Raw genomic sequence first — 24,232 nt, forward strand, 5'->3', positions numbered from 1 at the left:
CTGGGATAAAAGAGATGCCGAAATGTATTTTATTTTTACCGTTAATGTTTAACTTTACTGGAATGTATTTCCAGTAAGTGCACTTAGGGTCATTTCTTGATGGCATATCTGCAGCACAAATCCATCATATTTGTATCAGTTTAACTTTTTTTAACGGTCAGGGGTACCTTTACCTTTACCTAACTTTTTTATGGTTTCAACCCAAATAATTTTGAAGATTCTAGTCAGTGTGCAGAATGTTTTGTTGCAAACCTTTAGCCCATCCCAAACTACAGCTCCCAGGGTAGCCTTAGGGGAGGAAAGTGATTATTCTGATAATTACAGTGAAGCGTAGGTGTATCGTAATTAATGGCTAAGGCATCATTATATACCTTTTGTCTGTGGATGTGCAAGGCACTTCCCTTCTTTCCCCACTTAGCCTTATAGTAGCCATGCAAAATAGAAGTCTGTCCCCTTTTGCAAAAACAACTTGCCAGAAGCCAAACTATGCATCACTGTATGTGCAGTGCTTTGAACCTAGCTTTTGAGGTCCAGACATACTGTTGTGTCAACTGGACCACACTGTACGTCAATATTGAAACATGAATATTTACGATGTAAGTGCTTCCCCATTTCTAGTGTGAGTCTTTGTTGTCTTTCATTCTTCTACAGGTGTGTCCTCACTAAGTATTCAGTTTGCCAAACTACCAAAGGGGCTGACACAATTAAATCTATCAAAAACCTCATTATCGCCTAAAGGTATGTTCAATAAATGTACAAGTCATTATTACACATTAGCTTTTGTTTTCCCTTCTGTTATCTGGGTGCTTTCTCCAGTTCAGAACTTTTCTTTCATGATCAGGCAGGCAAAATAGAGCCGGAAATGTTTTGCAACACACTTTTTATCAGCTGTTGCCCCGTTGGATGTTGTAGTCTAGACCATCAGGATTAATTGAGCTCCAGTTCAGTAGTAGTTGCCATCACAAGCACTGCAGAAATACACAGGTAGAGTCGCAGTGAATTTGCTCAGCACAGTGCATGATTTGCATGACAAGTAGAATAATAGAATTGTAGAGTTGGAAGGGACCACAAGGGTCCGCTAGTCCAGCCCCCTGCAATGCAGTAATCCCAGCTAAAGCATCCTTGGCAGATGGCCACCCCAACCTCTGCTTAAAAAGGTGGTGCAGGTGGAGAAAAGTGGAGGATGTGTCTCAATGGCAGGTCAAGGCAGATGAAGGAACTGCAGTTGCACAGGAAACCTTAGTCAATGTTGTGTTTGCCGTTTTCAAGGATTTCTTTCTGCACATTCTGTTTAGAATCAGGTACAGGAAGCTTCCAAGCACCACACCTTAAGCTATAATCACTATACTAGGTCAGCCCTTCAGTGTTCTTACAAAGAGGCAAGCAAACTCAAATAGCTCTCCTAACAAAAACAAATTCTTTTGAGCTCTTATGTCTGTCTCTGTATGTGAGATCCTCCTCTTACAAAAACCCGTGATTTCCCCTCTCTCTGTGTGTGTCTCTAAAAAGCCCCTTCAATCTTGTCTCTTAAAGCTTTGTGGCTTTCTGCCTAGCTTATCTTCTAAAACATTCGCTTGGCTTAAGGACAACACTTCATTGCTTTAGCCATGGTTGGGAAATTTAATCGGAAGCCTAAAGGCTGAATTTTATTACAATTAAAGATTAGATGCAGAAACTGGTTGTGCTTATCACCTGTAAATTAATCCCAGGAGTATACAGAAGTGGGTTTCTTCTCCCTTAGCCTGGCCCTCCACACACTTTTCAAGAGAGTATCACATGTGTGCTTGCTCTTGAGTTCCTTATTTGTGCTCATTTTCATGGTTAATTGCAGTGCATGTTTTCATTAAAACTTGCAGCTTCATTGTTGGTTGTCCTAGATCTGCTTTTTGGAGCACAGCAATTAAGAGGTTTTTTTTTATTTAAAAAATGTTTTTCTTAATAAATTATTACATTGCATGCTGTGATATTTCATTTTTATTCCAATCTTCCTAATATTCCTTCCCTACCCCCACCCCCGCTGCCTCTAACTTGAAGCAGTCTTCATCTCTTATCAGATTCTGAAAACTTAATTCTTCTGCAGAATCTTCCCTGGATCACTGAAGCTTGACTTCCTCTGTACTGCCAGTTCATTCCCATCTAACCCCTTCCCATGGTACCTTTTAAAAAAAATTCATTTAGCCTATAAGCCTGTCGAATACAGACTGTAGACCTTTGGTAGCCTGCACAGTACCTATTGCTCTTTTCTTTCTTTGTGAAATGGTTGATCCTGTTTCAACAAGACTGTAACAATTCCATATGAAGCTGCCACATTTATGACCTTGAGAAAGGAAATGTTTATTTTCTGAGATCAGCCTCCCACAGACTTTTGCATGACTTGGTTTTTTTCATCTTCTATATGTACCAAGCTTCTACTGAATATGATCAGCATGTGGGAAGCACAGTCTCTCCAGCAGTGCTGTTATCTTAGATATTCATTGCTGTTCATGTTCTTTTGATGAGGTGCAGAACAGGAAATCATTAAATGTTTCATAGAAACTGTATATTTGCAGAGTGTATGTTAATACTTTACTGAGCATGACAAAAGCAAATGTTGACCATTTTGTTGCAGGGGTAAACAGCCTTTCTCAATCACTGAGTGCCAACCAGCTCTTAGCTACCACACTGACCCACCTTGATCTCTCAGGGAACATTCTTCGGGGTGATGATCTTTCAGTAGGTGCTACTTTTTCTACTTCCTAAACAAATCTGTTGTGTTAAAGCAATCAATGAAGTAAATACCAGTGAAGGCAGCATCGCAAGAGCATTGGGAATAGTAGAAAGCACATTCGTTTTCCCAAGTTGCCTAATTTTAGACAGTTTGCCAATCGGATGTGTCATGTGAATCACCTGTTAGTTCCAATCCTGTTAGTTCCAATCTATAGGGACTAAAGGAATAATCCCCTGAGGTTGTCAGCCATCTTCCATTACTTTCCTTAATCTGTGAAGAAAGCAACATAGCAAGCACCTAACCTATGGCTCAGGTTGTTGTGGAAGATAATATGGGCCGGTTCACCTATCATAGTAAACCATAGTTAATGCCTTACCATGAATGAGCAGATCATGGCTTTGTTCTTCCATGAGCAAGAGAACCCTTGGTTTAGCATCACGTCTGAACCAGATATCATGCTTTATTTCACCAGTGGTGGATCTTGCATTCTCAAATTTTAGTGGCACCTCCAACGAAAGAAGAAGAATGGATATAAAAATTTATGGACTATGCAGAAATGGCTGAACTTACCAGAAAAATAAGAAATCAAGATAACGAACTTTTTATAAAAGAATAGAAATTGTAAACAGATAAGGACATTGGCAGGATTATTGTAATAAACTGCAGTTTCGTAAGAGTATTTAATTAAAGTAGATGAATAAAATAAGTTAAGTTAGAATTTGCAGGAAATGATATAAATAAATTTAAGGAACCGCAGAAAGAGGAGGAAGGAAGTCGAGTTTTGAAATGTTAAAATGACTGTAAAACTATAGAAATGTATGAAATCATTTAAAAAATAATCAGCGGAACCCTGTGCAGTTCCAGCATTCGGCACCCCCTTGCCTCTCGCCAGGGGAAAACACTGGTTTCGTTCAATACCAGCAATATCCCATATTTTTCCATCTATAAGATCCCCCCATGTATAAGACGCCCCCTATTTTGGGGGACTGAGATTTAAGACGGCCTCGTGTATAAGACACGCCCTAATTTTTGACTTTATTTTTTAGGGGGGAAAACCTAGTCTTATACACGGAAAAATACAGTACTTCTCATTGTAAGATGGAGGGAAAGTGAGGTGTACCTGAATCCCTTTCAGCTGAGTGCAGATACTCCTGTGTCAGAAAAGCTAGAAGTGGAAGGAAGCTTTTGGCTTCCTCAGTATGTCCTCTCTTTAACCCTGCCTCAAGAAATATCAGAAAAAGTGAATGAAACTGCATTTGAGGGCAGAGCTTGCTCTCTCTAAATTGTGACGCAGTTTGAATTTGGTTTGCTTTGCCCCTAGTATAGAATCCAGTTGCTGCCCTGTGGCCGAAAAGCAGGGTAGCCACACCAGTGGGTGGGGCGAATCCAATTTTGCTTTCTTCCACCCCAATCATAGGTTCTGTGCAGGGAGTAGCCAATGTGGTGTCCTTATAGGCAGTGGCGTAGTGTGGGGGTGCAGGGGGGGCCGCCCGCACCGGGCGCAACATCTGGGGGTTAGGGTTAGGGGGTGCAAATCCACAGGTTAAGGGGCGCAAATCCATGGGTTAGGGGGCGCAAATTACTTGCCTTGCTGCTTGTTTCTGTCAACCTTGACAAATAACATGGCCCATGTCAGCTCCCCCCTTTTTATGAGAATGTTTATTCATGTATACATGTATGTATAAAGCTCTCAGATTTTCAGTCTATGAAATTATTTCTGAAATGCCTTGTGGGAATTAATTCTGGGTGGAGGATGCAGCTGAATTACTAGATCCAGTTGCAATTTAATAGCTGTCTTTGTGTGAGAGTTTCACTAAAATTGTTTTGCATTATTTGGCTGAAAGGTGGCTGGTATTCTAATCTACTTTGTAATTAAAAATAATGGTTCCTTGAAACTGGGTAGTTAATTGATTATTTAAAACCGAGACATGCACGTGTCAAGGCTACTATTTGATCTTATGTAGGCAGTATTTTTTTCTTAGTACTTACGAGGTATTTGGTATTTAAGGACCAGAATGTTATGGTATCATAAGGGTGAAATATGAATATTTGTCAGGGCAGCAGTTACCTTCAAGATCAGAGAAGTGGATATGAATACCAGAAGAAAACTGAAGCTTATTTTTTAAAATTCCTCTTTCTGTCTCTCCCTTATAGTTCCTGTATAATTTTTTGGCCCAGCCAAACGCGATTGTTCATCTGGATTTATCCAACACAGAGTGTGCATTAGACATGGTAATAATTTACTAAAGACAAGTCCAGTTTTTCCTGTTTCATATTGGCTTATGTGTAAAATTACTATCTTCTTATTTACGATTTAGATGTGTGGAGCACTTCTCCATGGCTGCCTTCAGCATCTTGCCATCCTCAACTTATCCAGAACAGTTTTTTCTCACAGGTCAGCATTTATCGTTATTTGTGTGAATTACATAGATACTGTATCATGAATCTCTCCCCACCTAAAAAAAAAAAAAACAAACGTTAGAGCTGTAAAAACACTATATCTGGTGAAATGATATTACCAGCACTTGTAAACTAAAGCATTTAGGTTGTATGCACTGCGAAACTAGATTAAATGGCAGTGTAGGTAAATAAGGCTGGAAACTAGAGGATGAAAAAGGAATAAAAAAGGTGGAGAATCTTGCTGGATGGTGTGACTCAGTGGTGATTTGGGGAGGTGTATGCCACGTGCAATGTTTTCTGTATATCGTGATAACTGTGTATGAAAAGTCATTTGTAAAGTACCTCTTGTACATGTTATGGTTGTCTCTTACCTCTGCCACGCTAACTATATTTGAAAAGGGAACATTTACTGTAAGTGTCATATGGTAGGGCTGGGCAAAGAAAAAGTGAAACAGCTGGGTGTTGGTTCTTTCCTACCCCTCCTATGAGATCCAAGTCCAAAACTGTTTTCTTACTTCATCTCTGTTTTACTGCTAGCTTCTCTGTACATGCAACTTTCCATTTATGTGGGGGTTACGTTCTAAGCCACTGCATGTTTAAGTGAAGTTGCGTATTTTTGAAATGCTGTTGAAAAAGCCTGCAAATACCCTATTCCACCCTCCCTGTTCTGCCCCTTTCTGTGACATTCATGGGTTACTTCTGGGTTTGGCGTGATACACGTTTGCACAGTTGTGCACATATTGAATGTGTGTAAATGGGGGGGGGGCTGCCTGTATCGGTAAAACATGTGCACTACGCAGGTGGCGCTGTGGGTTAAAGCCTCAGCGCCTAGGGCTTGCCGATCGAAAGGTCGGCGGTTCGAATCCCTGCGGCGGGGTGCGCTCCCGCTGCTCAGTCCCAGCGCCTGCCAACCTAGCAGTTCAAAAGCACCTCCGGGTGCAAGTAGATAAATAGGGACCGCTTACCAGCGGGAAGGTAAACGGCGTTTCCGTGTGCGGCTCTGGCTCGCCAGAGCAGCGATGTCACGCTGGCCACGTGACCCGGAAGTGTCTCCGGACAGCGCTGGCCCCTGGCCTCTTAAGTGAGATGGGCGCACAACCCCAGAGTCTGTCAAGACTGGCCCGTACGGGCAGGGGTACCTTTACCTTTACCACAAGTTTATTTTTAGACGGTCATATCCAATGCTGCAGCTCTGCTTGTGCAAGGCAGTTTTGTGAGCAGAGTTCTCTCTTCCTCTCCTGTCCCCTCCAGCCCCAACATGCACTCAAATTCATCTCCATAGGGTTGTGGGACCCTTCAGAGCAGATATTGGTGGTAGAGGGGAGGAAACTGAAGTTCTGTAGCACCAGCCCACACTGGATACCACCCAGTAGTTCCTGTTTGTTTTCTGCTGGTTGATGCTTGTTGATCTAGACACTTGAGGCTGATGAATTAATGCTATTATTGCATTCTGATAAGTGTTAGCAATTGTATCTCTTTGGATTGTAAACATACGTAACAATGATCACAAGCCTTATGTGGGAAACAGCAGATTTAGCAGCATATCTTAGAGGTTTGGGGATGTTGACTACTATCTGCTTATTACTTTACAGAAAGGGCAAGGAAGTACCCCCATCATTCAAGCAATTTTTCAGCAGTTCCCTTGCTTTGATGCAAATCAACCTTTCAGGGACTAAACTTCCTCCTGAGCCGCTAAAGTAAGTGTGCTGTGAATTTTGTCATAAGATTTTAAATTGCATTGTGACACTCCCTTATGTAAATTTATGAGTAGGCAGGAAAGTTGATAGTAGGGTGTGTTGATTTCATCTGAATAAAATAGACTGAAAAAATGTTCTGCAGATTTTGGCTTATAAATAGTCATGTATTTGATTCCCTGCAGTGTTATGTGTTTTCTTTACAGTTCCTGTTTTATGAATAGTAAAATTACTCAGTTCTTTCATGTTCGGTTTAATTTGCTTGATTTTTGAGATGTTTGAGTATGTAATTAATAAATGTTCTACTTTAATTCTGTTTAACTGAAAGGTGTTAGAACTTATTGACTTGGCTTAGATCATTTAGGACACTGCAGACTCATGTGGTCCCTCTTCCCTTTTGCTAACTATCATTTTATAATAGGTCCTAGACAAACCTTATCCAGTAGGCACCATATTCTAACCATAGAGGAGCAACCTATATACAGGAGGGAGCAGAAGAAGTGTGCCAGCCTATGGAGACACTTCCAAACCATGTTTTAATTATACCGTGTATTCTAAATAGGGTGCAGCACATTTAGTTACATTGCCAATGCCTTTCAGTAAATATTTTGTTTGTTTGTTTTAAAATGTATCCCGCTTTCCGCCATGTAGTTCTCAAAGAAGCATCCAACAATAACACATACAATATACAAAAAATATATATAACAGGAATTTCTCTTGTGACTTGATTGCCATTCTAGTGTTCCATAATAATAATTCTAATTCATTTTTCAGAGCACTCTTACTGGGTCTCGCTTGTAACCAAAATGTGAAGGAGGTGTTTTTAGATCTGAGCAGCTGTGAGGTAGGAAATGCTTACAATCTATAATGTCACGATTATATTGTTCTCCTTAAACATAATGGTTTCTGTGTATTTTGTGTTGGCCATGCTGAAGAAGCAATAAGCCAATTTTAAAACCTGTTTACAGAACATGCCTGGCCTTGTGTACAAGTGCACCTATTGTACAGACATGCATCTATTATGCTGTGATTTTCTGAACAGCAGCAGCAAAAATGGCAATCTGTTTTGAAACTGAGGAAATTCAGATGAAGGTCTATTATTATTATTATTATTATTATTATTATTATTATTAGGGCCTTGCTGTTGAAAGAAAGAGTCAGTGTAAGCAAAACTGAAAAAGGTTATCTTAGTCCAGGGTTTCCTAAACTTGTGTCTTCAGCTGCCTTTAGACTACAACTCCCATCATTCCTAGCTAGAAGGACCCCAGTGGTTAACCTCTCTGTGCATGACAGTAGACTTGTTGATGCTGTTGAAAACTTGTGAATGTTTCCTTTTTATCAGTAGTACAGTTAGTTTTCAGCTGCCCACTTTAAATACCCCAGTGCCAGCCCAGCTTCTTGCAAGCAGCCAGAGTACCTTTCTTAGTTTTATCTGTTTCTGAGAGGAATGTATTAATATCAAGCGGGATATCAGCTTTGCCTTTCCTTATAGGCTGCTTGGTCCTTTTAGTCTACACAACAGAGCCAAGGCTTCATCATGCCTAGGAAAAAAAACAAATATTTCCTTTCCTCACCACTTCAGTTTTATCTTGTGACTAACTGCTGACTTACTAACTCTGATCCAAAACTTCATTGCTATGTACTGCTGATTTTATTGCAGAAAATACTTCTATTTTAGTTGCTCAGCTCTGATGTATTTTAACTTTCCCCCCTCCTGCTTCCATTAGCTTGGTCACTGTGTAAGTACACATCATTTATTACTTGCAGCCTCTCAACTATTAACTCAAAAGCAGCTCACTTCCTGCCTATCCACTACACATGTTCCCTTTGCAGAGCATCTTTTTAATTGCTGGTACTTGAGCGCAGGAGAGCTTTGGTTGTTTTATAGCAGAACATGTCATACTTTCATAGAATAGAGGTTAGGCAGATGTGAAGCTGATCACTGCCTAGATCAGGGAGAATTGGGAAGCTATTTTGAACTTAATGAAAGGAGCAGCAGGATATTGCATGTAGTTTGTATTTTCTTCTTCATCATCATCCTTTATAGCATACACTTTGTCATGAGATATTATTCCTGTTCGATAGGGTAGCAATTAAACAAAATGCTAACAGCTACTTTCAGAAAAAATGCAGTACTGGTACTTCAGCTTTATTCGTACTATAGTTTGCATTATTTGCAAACCTCTGCTTTCCACATTCTCAGCACTCCCTCAGTGAAAAGGTATCTAATGCTTTCTTTTCCCCCTCTAGCTAAGATCAGGAGGTGCGCAGGTTTTGGAAGGATGCATAGCAGAAATACATAATATCGCCAGCCTTGATATTTCAGACAATGGTAAGGGCTCATATAAGTCTGCACAGAGGATTAAGGAATGTGGGTGATTTATGGTGTGATCCTATGCATATTTCTTGCAAGTAGACTGCGTACTTGATGGGACTTGCTTTATTTGGACGAAACTCCTATTGAAAGCAATCTGACTTGCTGAGCAAACATAGCATTGAGTAGTAAGTCTGCTTTCATTATATAATAGGCTGTGGGGGGGATTGAAGAACAGGATAATTAAGTATGCAATCAACCTCATTTTTCCACAAAACCCTTAAAAGCCTAATGCTGAAATATACTTCCGTCAGATGTTCTTTTCTCGTCTAGACACAGAGCAAAACACTTGTTGCATCATTTTATTCTCATGCTATTAATCTTCTTGGGCAGCAGTTATTGAAGCCATTCAAAACAGGATCAAATTGTTGGAGAATTATATTGCTTTTCAAAGAAACTAAAATTAGCTAAACAATATATTGTGGCCATAACTCTCAAAAGAATGAGAGAGTCTTCCTTTGCTGAAACACATAGCTGTCTGCATAGCAGCCATTATGCTGAGAGCCCAAGTACCTGTTGTGCGTGTAACCAATGCTCAATGTTCGCTTTCCTGGGGAAAAGCATCTTCAGGAAATTGGCAATTTGAAGTAAAGAAGCCACTTAACCCTTTCTCTACCTACTGGTTTCCTTTTTAAAATTGTCTTCTCAAAACTGCTTTTCCATAGGAAAATAAGGGACTAGATCACATTTTTCATCCACCAAAGCACGTGCTCTTGCTAATTAAGGAAATTGGTGTGAAAGTACTCTCTAACTATAGATTGAAACTCCTGTGACAAAATGCATGTGTGGGGATCTATTTTAACTGTGCATTTCATCTGGTTCCTCGCAGGCCTGGAATCTGACCTTTCAACCCTTATAGTCTGGCTTAGTAAAAACCGATCAATAAGACACTTGGCATTAGGAAAAAACTTTAACAACATGAAATCCAAGTAAGATTTTTATTTATTTGTGGGAGGGGTTTTTAAAATGGAATAATCAATAAAAACTGCTGGTTTCACCTTTTCTCTTGCCTCTTTTAGAAATCTGTCCCCTGTACTTGATAATTTAGTACAAATGATTCAAGATGAAGATTCGGTGAGTATCATTACGCTACTACTTTAAAGTTGTCTTAAACACCACCATCTCTCACCTGCAGCTATTAGTCAACAATATATACTAGGCGAAAGCATTAGTCAGGTTTATTTTTTAGCCAGTTCAAATTTATATAGCAAACAATGAGCTATGTACTGAAAAAAACACAACCTTTTTTTTGAAAGTGTTGAAACATTTTAAGATTCTATCAGGGTCTGATTGATTTTTGGCCTACACTTGTGCTTTATAGATAGTAACAAATATTCAAAGGTCCATTTCCCTGCCTTTTTAACAACAGTTTCCCTTACTCCTGAGATCCAAATCGCATTCTACAATTGTCTGGGGTTGTTGTTATGAGGTCATATGAAGTTTACCTGCTCACCATAAAAAGCTTGTTTTTCGTTTATCGCTCCAAAGAAAATGGAAATTTCAGTTTGAGTGCTTTGGAATTGAATGCAGAATGAATGTGTCTCTCTCTGTGTGTGTGTGTGTGTGTGTGTGTGTGTGTGTGTGTGTGTCTGTCTGTCTGTCTGTCTGACTGTCTGACTATCTATCTATCTATCTATCTATCTATCTATCTATCTATATTTACTGGTTCTCCTCCTACATCGGCCAAGCAGATGGTTGGCATTGTTGTCTATAACAATGCCAGTCACCTGGTGGGAAAGCAAAGCCTGGGTTGTCCTCCTTTGGTCTCTCCTACATTAACTACCAGCAGGACGAAACAGTTCCAGATAGTACATAGCAACTAGCTGTCAGCATGGGAGTGTAGGTTCCACCCAGGGCTAAGTGAGACCATATAACTGCCAGGCTTCTTGCCGAAAAGGAATTCTTCCTACTAACAGCAAGATCATATGTATTCCATTTAGGCCAGGTGACCAATCATGTCCCCCATCCCTCGTGGCTGAAACTTCAAAAGATGTTGCTTCTGGGAAGGGGCAGTGGCACCAAAAGACAGTATCAAAAGACATCAAACTTTGGGGTGGCACTTTGGCAGAGTTAGAGTTTGCTTGGGTCTTTAAGGGGATTTATGTTTGTTACAGTTTGTTTTTATATTTTTTCATTATTGCATGCCACAAGATTTTTTATTATATTTTTAGAACTGTCATTGATAACACTGAGGTTATGTTAAGTATTAAGTATTCATGCAAATACAAGTATGAAAACCTGTGTGTTTAACCTCTGAGAGACTTTTTAGAACTCCTGGAAACTATTAGCGATTTAAATTTTGCAGGATCAGAAATTCCTCTGTTACATTGACTTAATCAGGGCTGTTTCCTGTTTTATTGTTTGTATATACATTTAAATTTAAATTTTATATTTTACAGGCTAATTTTAATACTAACTAGGTATCGCCTTAGGTCCCCTAAGCTGCTTCAAAAATCTAATCTGATTTCATGTGACCACTTGGACAGAATAAGCATTTTAAAAACTGAAAGATTCCTCGCAGTTCCCCCAAATGAGTAATTGGTTTTTATAGCCTATTGTTCTAATCCAGAAACTGGATTTGTAGATGTTTTCCAGAGGATTTTGAACAACCTGGCTAATGGTGTCAATGATACCCTATTTCTAGAAGTGAGATTTAATTTGATGCTGAAATCTTAACAGTATATTAATAAATCATTGGAGCATCCTAATCAATAAATGCCAGTTCATGTCTCTCTTCCAGGGATAATTGATCTCCAGACCCTCATAGGATTTGGTTCAGGGTTCTGTGCTTTCAGAACTCAAGAGCAAAGAATTGCCCTCTAAATTATCATTATATTAAGCTTAATATATCAAAGTATGACTCATCTCAGGCCAGTATTAATAAAAGTGCAGATTATTTGTCTTTGATTTTATTAGGCAACCAATGTCTCTGAACTGGACAACTGATAAGACCGACTATATGGAGAAATATTCCAAACAAAATGACCACTAAACAGCTCTGAGCTATTTTTAACAACCATTTGTCCACTAATGCAGATTGATTTTTCTTTTATCCCTGTCTCTCCTTCAAATTTCCCCCAGGGACATTATGATGATGAGGGCAATTGTGATCTATTAAGCTCTGAATATGGGACATGGGTGGCGCTGTGGGTTAAACCACAGAGCCTAGGACTTGCCGATCAGAAGGTCGGCGGTTCAAATCCCTGCGACAGGGTGAGCTCCTGTTGCTTGGTCCCTGCTCCTGTCAACCTAGCAGTTCGAAAGCACGTCAAAGTGCAAGTAGATAAATAGGTATCGCTCCAGTGGTAAGGTAAACAGCATTTCCATGCGCTGCTCTGGTTCACCAGAAGCAGCTTAGTCATGCTGGCCACATGACCCGGAAGCTGTACGCCGGCTCCCTCGGCCAATAAAGCGAGATGAGCGCCGCAACCCCAGAGTCAGCCACGACTGGACCTAATGGTCAGGGGCCCCTTTACCTTTACCTTTAAGCTCTGAATAGAGCCACATTTCCAATTTTAGAGGAGTAAGTCAAATTTTTGAGTCAGAAAGAAAGATATTTTGGGAACTAGAGAAGTCTCCTTCTAGGGATGAGTCAAATAGTAATTAGGAGGGTGCAATTTCACAGCCTTAAATAGGTTAAAAAATCCAGAGTTTTGTAATCATTTATCTCTTAGGGATTTATTGGAATAGGGAAGGCAAAAGGGTCCCTCGAGTATCAGAAATGCATAGAAATAATCCTGAGCAAGAAAAAGGGAACAAATATCCACACCTGGACAATTGGAAAGGGGGAGGACAGTTATCTCCCCTCTATAGATAAATGACTTCAGTCTGCAGACAAACCTCTAATTTTCCTGGTGTTACATGATGGGAGCATGAAGTGTTGGAATGGGTTCCCTAAGAATAAAATAACTCTAATTTTGGAATTACAGTACTTGATGATACTTCGCACAGCACCTGGTTTCAAGTGCAGGAGTCAATTCAGGGTCTAATTATGATAACACAGAAACTCATGCCATTTTCACACACTACTCTGCATATTGGCATAGATGCTTTCATGCAGAGTAGTGTGTAAGAAAGTTGTCATATGAAATGGTATTTAAAGCCTTCATTTTATTGGATTTGACAGACTGGTGCAATGTCTGTCTTAGGTTGACATAAGAATGTTTGGGAGTATTGGATCCATTCATTCTAAAATCTGAGTTTTTGTATAATAATCATTAAGTCTTGTGGTTTTTATTACATGGGTGTGTTTTATACCAATGACTATCCAGTGTCGAAATACTAAAATATAAAAATAGTACTGTGATCATTTGGCAGACCCTATACAGTTTTTTTGTATTTACCTCACAGCCAGGCTAGGCAGAAACATTTAGCCTCTACCAGTCCCCTCATAGGGCCTAAGACTGATAAACACAGAGGCTTTCTTTTCAAGCATGTCTGGGGTGAATCGTTCTTAACTTTTCCATGGGCCCAACTACCAGCGTGACCAGGATAATTAGTTAATTGAGAGTCAATTGGATGCAGGAATAAGTTGTGCTCTTTCTGAGACTGTAATTGAAGACCAGATGTTTCACTTTTAGTATGAAAGCAGAGAAAGCAGGTTTACAGAACAGGAAGGCCTTAGTGTGGAAGGAGGAATGTATTCACAGGAGAGATGTGGTGCTCTCAATGTTACTGGACTACAGCGTTCATCATCCTCAAGCATTAGCCATCCTGGCTGAGCTAGTAGGAGCTGTTGTCCAACAATATCTGGAAGGCCACAGATTTCCCATCCCTTATGGTACATATTATTGAAGAGATAAGCTTATCCCTTGCTCACTCTCAGTAATGATGGTGAACTCCTGCATTCTGTTCCGATTAACTTTTTAAAAATTTCCTCTGCCGTGCACACTGTAAACAAGCATTGCTGAGCTGATTATTATTTCAGAAGGATGAGCTGTACTGTTACGGTTTTGTGCTAGAACCTACGACAGAAGCACGAAGCACCTCAATTAAACTTTTGCTACCGTTCCCAAGCACCGGGCTAATGTGAAGCTAATGCTCTCTAAATTATGTGGCGAATAAAGTAAGGGCGCACTTGGAGATTAGGAGAATTAAAACAGTAATTTGATAGCTGTCATTTAAACTAAAACGGTTACATTTCTTTGTCAAGGACAGGCTTTTCAATTATGTAGTCACAGCGCATTGCCTTCCTAGTTTGCATAATGGGAAGCTCCAACTTAGCGCCATCCCTCTGGGTTTTTAATCTTACTGTATAGCGGTGGCAAGAGAAAAATAATCTTTTTCAAGCCATCTAGAGAGCTCCTGCAGCATGTGTATGTCTGTGTGTGTTTGTGTTTGTGTGTTGACACTGAGCTGCAGATTCAGCTGCAGAGGGTATTTTATATTTCTAGATGCTGTCAAAAAAAAAAAAATAGCATAGTTATAACATGAGGCCTCCTGGATCAGGCCAGTAGCCCATCCAGTCCAGCATTGTTTTTTTAACAGTGGCCAACTGGATGCCCAAGAAAAGCCCACATGCAGGACTTCAGTGCAGCAGCACTCTTCTTGTCTATAATGTCTAGCAACTGATGTATTGAGGGTTAGGTTTTGTTAGTTGTGTGTTTTCCTTTTAAAAGGTTAAAGCTTTTTACTCTATATCTCATGTGCACAAAAGACGAGGAGAAGGGAAGGGGACCTCATGTGTCCAGAACTTGTTGCAGCTCATTTGCAGCCATCTGCACCATGGTCTGGACCCAGGGGTGGGGAATATGTGGCTTCCAGATGCTGCTGAACTAGACCTTTCATCTCCCCCACCCAACATGGCCAATGATCAGGAATGAGGGGAGTTGCAGTTCAGCCACATTTGAAGGGCCACAGGTTCTCCACGCCTGATTTAGATGATCATATGAACCAGGCCTGCGCCTTGCAGTAGCTCCAAATAATATGATAGAATGTATTGCTCTTTTGTAGTGTAAAATTCTACATTTGTAGCATTTCACTTAGAACTTCCTGTGTGAAGAACTGATCTTGTGCAGAACTGTGCTGCCGGTTGATCTAATGATTTGGGCTAGCATAAGGAGTAGTGTGTGGGAAGCGGGTGGTGCTGTGGGTTAAGCCACAGAGCCTAGGACTTGCCGATCAGAAGTTCAGCAGTTCGAATCCCCGCGATGGGGGGAGCTCCCATTGCTCGGTCCCTGCTCCTGCCAACCTAGCAGTTCGAAAGCACATCAAAGTGCAAGTAGGTAAATAGGTACCGCTCTGGCGGGAAGGTAAACGGCGTTTCCGTGAGCTGCTCTGGTTCGCCAGAAGTGGCTTAGTCATGCTGGCCACATGACCCAGAAGCTGTACGCCGGCTCCCTCGGCCAATAAAGCGAGATGAGCGCCGCAACCCCAGAGTCGGCCACGACTGGACCTAATGGTCAGGGGTCCCTTTACCCTTTACCTTTAAGGGGCAGTGCAGTGATATTGCCTGTTCTTTATTTACTCTGCAGCCCTTGCAGTCACTGTCTCTAGCAGATTCCAAGCTGAAGACGGAGGTTACTATTATCATCAATGCTTTGGGCAGCAATACATCTCTTACAAAAGTGGATATTAGTGGAAACGGCATGGGAGACATGGGAGCAAAAATGCTAGCAAAGGCTCTTCAAATAAACACCAAACTCAGGTATTATGTGCATATTTAAACATAACATCTTCCTTAACTTGAACGGTGTCTGTCTTGCATGCCATAACCCATGCTTTGTTCAAGAGTTTCTTGCATATTGTCTAATCTCCCAAACCAAACATACAGATCTACTCTGTTCTAAATACTGGAAATGCACTACTACTGATAGTTTTTAATATGTGTTTGTTTGTTTGTTTGTTTGTTTGTTTGTATGTTTTAAAAAACAACTTCATCCGTGCACCTGTGTCATTTCTATTTTCTCAACAGAACTGTTATATGGGACAAGAATAATATCTCTGCCCAGGGTTTCCAAGATATAGCAGTGGCTCTAGAAAAGTAAGTTCCACCCAGTTGTGTATTATAATTGTCACAAAGATGGACCCAATTTTTGGTTGCTAATGTTACAATACTGCTTTGCAAAAATAGACAACAAATCATTTTGATCTGCGTGGTCTGAATGGCAGAGGAATCCCTAATATTTACATTCTCTCATCTGTACTGATGGATGTACTCTGTTACTAAAACATTTGTTGGTTGATTACCAATTTTCAAATTCATTATCACTTTCTATTCTAATGTGTGGAATTAAAAAATAGTCAAGTGGCCAGCTTAGGCACTTAATGCTTAAACGGTGCCATCTTGTCGAAGTCACAGTTAATGAAAAGTTAACTGGCAGTACTGAGATCAGTGGCAAACTTGGGGTGAGGAAATCCCTTCACAGACTGACAACATACATTCTTTTGACAGGAAAATACTCTCTGGCATCCTGTTTATAATATGTGCCTTCTCTTCCATCTGCCAAGATAAATGAAAAGGGGGGAGCTGCTCTTAAGATTGAGAATGAAATTATCTGACAGAAAGTGGAAATGTTGGTGGTAATACAACAGCTATGATTTTCTAAAGGTGACATCTTATTTACTGAGCATAGAAGTTCAGGTCACCTTCTGTCTCCTTCATGGGGCCCCAGATGTGATCAGCAAAGTTCTTAACGGGGAAGACAGCCTTTTATGTCAACATTTGTTAAGAGGGGTGTGTGTTCTTTATTAGAAAACTAATAAAAATCTTTATTAGAAAACATTCTCTTCCATATGCTTCTTAGCAGATCAAGTAATGTAACTAATTCTTCTGCTATCAGGGTAGTTGTTTTTTGCATTATAAAATTAACCTTACTTTAGATAAACTATTTCTTAAGTATCCCTTTTTTGGCAACAATAGAGTAAAAGAAGTACAATGTTTTCCTTTTTAACAGCATCAAAATGATTGGTTTGGGAGTTTTTCAAACTGTAACAGTGAAGTTATATATTTGCTAAAGAAATATGAAAACCATTATGAAGAACAACAAACAGTGTTGCATTCTCTCATCTTAATTACTTTGGTTCAATAGGGAGTGATTTATTGATGGTTGCACTGCAGGACTGAAAATGCAAAGTCTAGAATCAGGTTGAGATAATTATGAAAAAACCCACTTGTTGTGCATTATGATGATTGGAATTTTCAGGACAGTATCAGGGCTGCAGGGTGGGAAATAACTCTTTAGAAATGTGTTATAATCCAAGAGACAAAAACTCCAAACATAGATTAGGATCACAGCAGTGAAAAATAAGTCAATATATAGCACAGGAAGAGGTCGAGACTCCCACAGTTACTGACATTTTGGTGGATAACGTCATGTATTCATTAAACAAAGGGCTATAGTTTTGCAAGCTAATTCTGCAGAATCCTATGGATTATTTAGTCATATTTTTTAAGTAGGTTGTTATCCCTCATTCCAAATTTTTATACTGGAAAACTCTGTGGTTTATATTTGCATGGAATATCTAGTTGCTACATCTGTTGTCAGAAAACTTAAATAGGCTAGCAGTACACCTGTTGGGCATACGAGTAACATTGATAGACTGCTTAAATTTCTTTTTTCCTATTTGCTTGTTCTCTTTAAATAACATATATCCTGCATTACTTTATAAAATACATATACAGTGGTACCTCGGGTTAAGTACTTAATTCGTTTTGGAGGTCCATTCTTAACCTGAAACTGTTCTTAACCTGAGGTACCACCTTAGCTAATGGGGCCTCCCGCTGCCGCCGCACTGCCGGAGCATGATTTCTGTTCTCATCCTGAAGCAAAGTTCTTAACCCGAGGTACTATTTCTGGGTTAGCGGAGACTGTAACCTGAAGTGTATGTAACACGAGGTACCACTGTAATTTATTGTATTTTGCTGTTCCTCCAAGGAGCTCAGTTGCATTTTATCCATGTATTTTGCACTCAGTATGAAACAGTAAATATAGGGGTAAAAATACATGCTGGTTATTCTTTCAGATGTTGAATTTTAAATTTCCTGAATTGTCTTTTCCCCTTGGAAATATATTGTTAGGATTTTGGGGGGGGGGGCGGGGTCAGATTCCGCTAGATCTCTGAATTCAGTAAAAGGTTAGAATTTAAGCAAACTCCTATATTCCTGGATCTAGCAAGGGCTGGAAATAACACAAGCCAGTTTCCTAATGAGACAAAACAAAATAAAAAAATTCCTTCCAGTAGCACCTTAAAGACCAACTAAGTTAGTTCTTGGTATGAGCTTTCGTGTGCATGCACACTTCTTCAGATACACACGAAAGCTCATACCAAGAACTAACTTAGTTGGTCTTTAAGGTGCTACTGGAAGGAATTTTTTTATTTTGTTTTGACTATGGCAGACCAACACGGCTACCTATCTGTAACTGGTCCTAATGAGACAGTTATTTAATAATGGCCCAGCCATTAACCAAGCAAAAGGAAGGAAGGTAGGCTCTTAAGTCAGACAGCTGTAGGAAGGGCCCCTGCCTCAACTAAGAGGGAGAAAGTTTGCAGAGACAAGGAGAGATTAGTTTTAGGGTTGCAGTTTGCCTGATGTGAGCTGCAGGATTTGTAAAATGGGGTCTTGTTTGCATTGGGGTCTGTAAAATGCAATAACCTGTTCAAGGGGATCACAGGACGATACGGGTTGATCAAACATTGCAGACATGAGAAAGATAGAGCGCACTTGGCATGTAATATTTTGAACCAGATTCAAGCTGTGCGCTGACTCGGATGCTTGTTGAGCCACCTCTGCAGCTCACCTGGTCCCTGCTTGTGGTCTGAATAACTGTCAGGGATTGGTGAGGGATGAATTTGGCCGGAAAGGGTGCATCAAATTTGGATTCTGTAGTGCTGCTGATTCTTAAGTAGTCAAAGCAGAACTTTAACTATCATCCCCAACAAACCAAAAGAATGACTGAGAGATGCCAATCATGAAGCTGTTTGGGTTACTTGAAATATGCTATTTATATGGTAAGGGTGAAAGCAAGTCATATTTCACATTAGATATGGTTTAAAAAAAACTAAAAACAACTAGAAAACTGTGAAGCAGCTTTGTGTTTGTGCCAAATGTAAGCTTATATAGGGCAGTCACATTTTATTTTGCAGGTGTTTGTTTGTTTGTTTGTTTAGTTGGTTATATGCCACCCATCTGGCTGGGTTGCCCCACCAACTCTGGTAGGCTTCCAACAAATTAAAGCGAAGTAAGACATTGAACATTAAAAACTTCCCTATACAGTCATTTTTTTCCCCACTTGGTGGTTATTATTCATACTCATATATGCCATGAAACACAACTGTTGTGCAGTCTCTGTTATTTTCATTGGGCATCCTTGTTCAAAAAGTTTGATTTCAAGAAAATACTTAGATGGGTAAAGCTATCTTCCTATATCTGTATGAAAGTCTGAGATCTATTTTCTCAGAAGGGGTGTAAGAATCACCCCTTATTTGTGTCTACTTGCAAACTGATGCAGAACACCATATATATCACTTTTTACATCTCAGCTATGTATTAAAGCCATTTTGGAATGTAGTCCTTGAAACTATATATTGATACAGCGTTTCAGCTTGTGTGTAACAAAATGTGCGCATTTCATAAAGGGACTACGAAGTTTACAGAAATGTTAGAAATAATTGTTTTTTCTATGTGCCCGTCTAACCTGATTTTTTTCTACATCTTTTTTAAAAAAAGAAATTATACATTAAGATTCATGCCTATACCCGTGAATGATGCTTCTCAAGCACTTAAAACAAGCCCTGAAAAAACCGAAGAGGCACTTCAAAAGGTATTGCCTACAGTTACTTATAGATTGGGATGGACAGGGAGATGCAAAGAAACTAATATTATTAAATGCTTGTCATTTCATGGTTGAAAGAACAAAATTCTTGAGGGGTGTGTGTATGTGTGTGTGTTTTAACCCTGGGGGCCCATGCAAGTATGGTTGCAAAGTTTATGATATCAAAAAGTGCATGAAAATAACTCTCCCTCCAAATGAAGTGTGGGAAGTGAAAATAACAGAAACAATAGCATAATAGTAAACAGTCCCATGTAGTGCTAATTAAGCAGAATTTTTTGGTACATAACACAAATAAAATGGATGTGTATGTTTGCATGTGTATTCCTAGGCACCTAGGTAACAGACTAATTTTTGGAACAGTTATTTTGCCTTAATCTAAGGAACAAAAGGGTCGTCTGTCTCCCCCCCCCCCCGATGATGTCACATATGTGAAAATCAACGGAAAGTACCATTGGACATAATGGTGATTGCCACTTTTATCCCATTTTATAAATATTTTTAGTTACTTTTCCGTTTCCAAAACTCAAAACAATTTGTAATTACAATGTTGAAAATAATATTTGTTACTACAGTTAAAACACAAATTAAAACAACGGAACAGAAATCCTTTTCCAGTTAGTAATTATTAAAAAAAACAATTTCGCATTTCCAATGATTGGGTGGTTGGGGCCCCACCCAAAAGTTGCAAAGGAAGGCACCACCATGGAGAAAACTGAACCAATGACTTGTGCCTGTTACTATCTAAATCCACTGGATTAAGGAATTCCCAATTGCATTTTAATGCAAGGAAACCTGCTGAAGTTTTCCATAGGATTTCCCTTGTCCCTCAGTCTAAATACATGTATGTTTGGTTTCATTGGTACATGTTCTGTTTACTAATCGCTAGTGACTGCAGATATAGAGAATATTAACAATATTATCTGAGAAATGTGGCTGTTGAGTTTTGTGCTTTAAATATTGGGATGTATCAGAACAGCTGGTGGTGGCAAACACGTTTTGCTTTATTTGCTGTGAACTGCCCTGAGACCTCCAGGTGTAGGGCGGTATATAAATTTAATAAATTAATAATAATAATACTTTCCCTGCCTCAAATAGGAGTCTCCTTTTCTTTTGACTCATTTTTGATCCAATCTCGTTTACTCATTTTGTATCAGTTGTGTGAAATTGCATTTCTTTCATTGTTTTTCTCACTCGATTTTTAAAAACAAATACATTAACTGTTTGTGTGCATACTCATGCACATATATTCCTAACATACTTTTTACTTCTGTTCTCAGATAGAAAACTATTTGCTTCGCAATCATGAGACCCGAAAATATCTACAGGAACAAGCATACAGACTGCAGCAAGGCATAGTTACTAGCACAACACAGCAGGTGAATGCATTTCACTTAAACAAGCAAGCAAGCAAACAAACAAACAAAAAACTATGGTAATTTTCAGTGGGTTGGATTTAAATTGATCTCCGTAAAATTCCACTCACAGAAAAGGTTTTCAGAAATGGAAGTGGAGGGGAGATAACTTTCACCAATTTCTCCGCAAAACCTCCTGCCCCACCTTCTATTTTGAAGGGTCCCCAACCTTGTGGAGCATATTTTCAGAGGTGCTTCAGTGAGGAGGGAGATTTTGAACCTAAGAGTATGATTTGAACTGACTATGTGTAGAACTCTGGATCCCAACACGTATTCCAGAACATCAGATTCTTTCCATCGCCTGCTAAACCACCATTCTAAGTCTGAAGTAAGAATTGACCCAGGAGCCAAATGTGACCTTCCTAGGATCACTGTCAGACCCGTGGGGCTCCCCCAAGGCCACATCTCTCACTAGCTCTGCCTTACACCCTTCTTGACTGTTTTTGCATGGTTGGGTTATGTCCTTGAATTCTGATGATGCCTCTTGCTTGCCTGGATGGAGAGTAGAGAAGGGTCTGTGAGTACATGTAGAAATTGAACTGCTGTATAATAATAATGATGATGATGATGATGATATTTATTACTTATACCCCAGCCATCTGGCTGGGTCTTCCCAGCCACTCTGGGAGGCTTCCAACAGAATATTAAAAACACAACAATACATCAAACATTAAAAACTTCCCTAAACAGAGCTGCCTTCAGATGCCTTCTAAAAGTCAGATAGTTGTTTATTCCCTTGACATCTGATAGGAGGGCATTCCACAGGGCAGGCACCACTACCGAGAAGGCCCTCTGCCTGGTTCCCTGTAACCTCACTTCTCACAGTGAGGGAACCTCCAGAAGGCCCTCGGCGCTGGACCTCAGTGTCCAGGCTGAACAATGGGGATGGAGATGCTCCTTCAGGTATACTGGGCAGAGGCCGTTTAGGGCTTTAAAGGTCAGCACCAACACTTTAAATTGTGCTTGGAAACATGTTGGGAGCCAATGTAGGTCTTTCAGGACTGGTGTTATGTGGTATTGGCGGCCACTCCCAGTCACTAGTCTAGCTGCCACATTCTGGATTAATCTTGCTCTGCCCATTTTTGCCTTTGGCCGTCATGTTGCCCCCATAAGGTTACCCAGAACACTGGAAATGATAATGTTTTACAGCTTTTCTGACAGTTGCTAATATTATCTTTTCTTCCCGCTCTGTTTCTGTGTAGATGATCGACAGAATATGTGTCAAAGTGCAAGACCATATCAACTCTTTAAGAAACTGTGGTGTTGATACAATACAGGAAGATCTGAAATCGGCAGAAAGACTTATGAAAGATGCGAAGAACTCAAAAACTGTAAGTGGTGCCAGGCTTTTATGTTACTGGCGTACTAATTCCAATAGAATAAATCACTATTAAAACATTAATGTAGATTAAGTATTTTTAAATATATATTATTTACATTTACCTGCTTAACAGGACCCTGTAGATAATGATTAATTTGAGTTAATTTGTTGCAATAATTTTTACAGTTACTGCCCAATCTGTATCATCTTGGTGGCCCTTCATGGGCAGGAGCAAATGGTTCATTATCCAACCCAATCCAGGAGACACTGGAATCAATGGCTGGGGAGGTTACCAGAGTCGTTGATGATCAACTCAAGGTATTATTATTATTTTTCAGTTCAGTTCTATACCACTTTATATTTTAAAGGGCGGGGGAAGCAAAGCGGTTTACAACACGTTAAAACTTTCAAATACAATAATTCAGAGTAAAACTTTACTGAAGGAAGTCAGATATAAAGTATACCTTCAAAGCAACATAATTAAGTGGAAATGAAAATGTTACCTTCAAGAAATAAAATAAAACAGTACAAAGTATGTCAGCTAACAGAAAGCACATATAAAAAAGTTTCAGAAGAAAACATTACTGAAGGAAGTCAAATATAAAATGCACATTTAAAACAGCATAATTAACAAGGAAATAAAAAGTCATCTTAAGCATAGAACTTATCTGCTTCTGTTGCTGCAAATGGTGGTGCATGGAGGGCTGAAAGCCACCCACCTGTCAATCACCTGACGTCAGAGTGACATCAGGTGATGCTGTGCTTTGATGCCCCGATTTTCAGGATTTTTCAAATTTCAGCACAGGGCTGCCCTTTTGCAAACAGTCCTGTGTGGCTCCTTAAACTACAGAAAATATGAAGTTTTAAGAGCAGTTCAAAACTGTTTTGGAAAGGGAACGTCTAGTTTTTGGAGGTTCAAAGAGAAGTGCAAGGAAGGAGAAGCGAGTGGGAGTGTGCTGTGCTCCAGCAAAGGAACAATCAGGACTTCAAGTTCTCAATTGTTCCTTTGAAGACTTGCCCATACCTACCTGCCGTCTGGTATGTAGAGCAGGTTGCCGTGACTTTCCAAAAACGACCCAGCATGCACACGGTCCAAAGTTTCCCCACCCTTGCTGTAATTTATTTCACTGCCTTAAAAAAATCCAACAAGAGTAGTAATACTTGGAATAAAACTAAGTTAGGGAGAATGTATCATGCCATATTAAAAGGGAATCATAATGCCCAGCGGTGTTAGTTGTTGCAATCAGCCCTTGGAAGTATTATTAGGAGAAGGTAAGCAGCATCTAGTCCATTGTGAAAAAAGCAGTGCCTAAAATTCAGTGGAAAATTGTCACCATCAGGGTTATCTGTGGGGAAGCATAATCATCACACATAGAGTGTTAGAATTTCTCCTGCAATGGCTTCTGCTTCCAACTGCTTGTTGTGTTAGTGTATTTGTGAACTTAGTAGCAGCTCTAAAGCTACAGATTGGACTTCTGCTCATAAGACACAAAAAAAGAAAATGCCTCAGTCAGTGGGAAGGTAATGAAGAACTATAGAAACACCACTT

General features: G+C 39.7%; 1 protein-coding gene across 1 annotated transcript in view; it reads left to right on the plus strand.

Moving 5' to 3' along the window:
• The window catches only part of CARMIL1 (capping protein regulator and myosin 1 linker 1), a 133,130-nt gene that overhangs the window by 71,057 nt on the left and 37,841 nt on the right, over positions 1 to 24,232 (plus strand). The window contains exons 12-26 of the mRNA XM_079983735.1: positions 652 to 738; positions 2,609 to 2,712; positions 4,862 to 4,939; positions 5,026 to 5,102; positions 6,700 to 6,804; positions 7,576 to 7,645; positions 9,052 to 9,133; positions 10,005 to 10,104; positions 10,195 to 10,249; positions 15,649 to 15,821; positions 16,089 to 16,157; positions 19,845 to 19,938; positions 21,228 to 21,326; positions 22,565 to 22,693; positions 22,870 to 23,001. Of these exons, the coding sequence (XP_079839861.1) occupies positions 652 to 738; positions 2,609 to 2,712; positions 4,862 to 4,939; positions 5,026 to 5,102; positions 6,700 to 6,804; positions 7,576 to 7,645; positions 9,052 to 9,133; positions 10,005 to 10,104; positions 10,195 to 10,249; positions 15,649 to 15,821; positions 16,089 to 16,157; positions 19,845 to 19,938; positions 21,228 to 21,326; positions 22,565 to 22,693; positions 22,870 to 23,001 (1,454 nt within the window). The remainder of the gene's footprint in view (positions 1 to 651; positions 739 to 2,608; positions 2,713 to 4,861; positions 4,940 to 5,025; positions 5,103 to 6,699; positions 6,805 to 7,575; positions 7,646 to 9,051; positions 9,134 to 10,004; positions 10,105 to 10,194; positions 10,250 to 15,648; positions 15,822 to 16,088; positions 16,158 to 19,844; positions 19,939 to 21,227; positions 21,327 to 22,564; positions 22,694 to 22,869; positions 23,002 to 24,232) is intronic.

This window comes from Podarcis cretensis (assembly GCF_951804945.1).
Source record: "Podarcis cretensis genome assembly, chromosome: 7".
Lineage (NCBI taxonomy): Eukaryota > Metazoa > Chordata > Lepidosauria > Squamata > Lacertidae > Podarcis > Podarcis cretensis.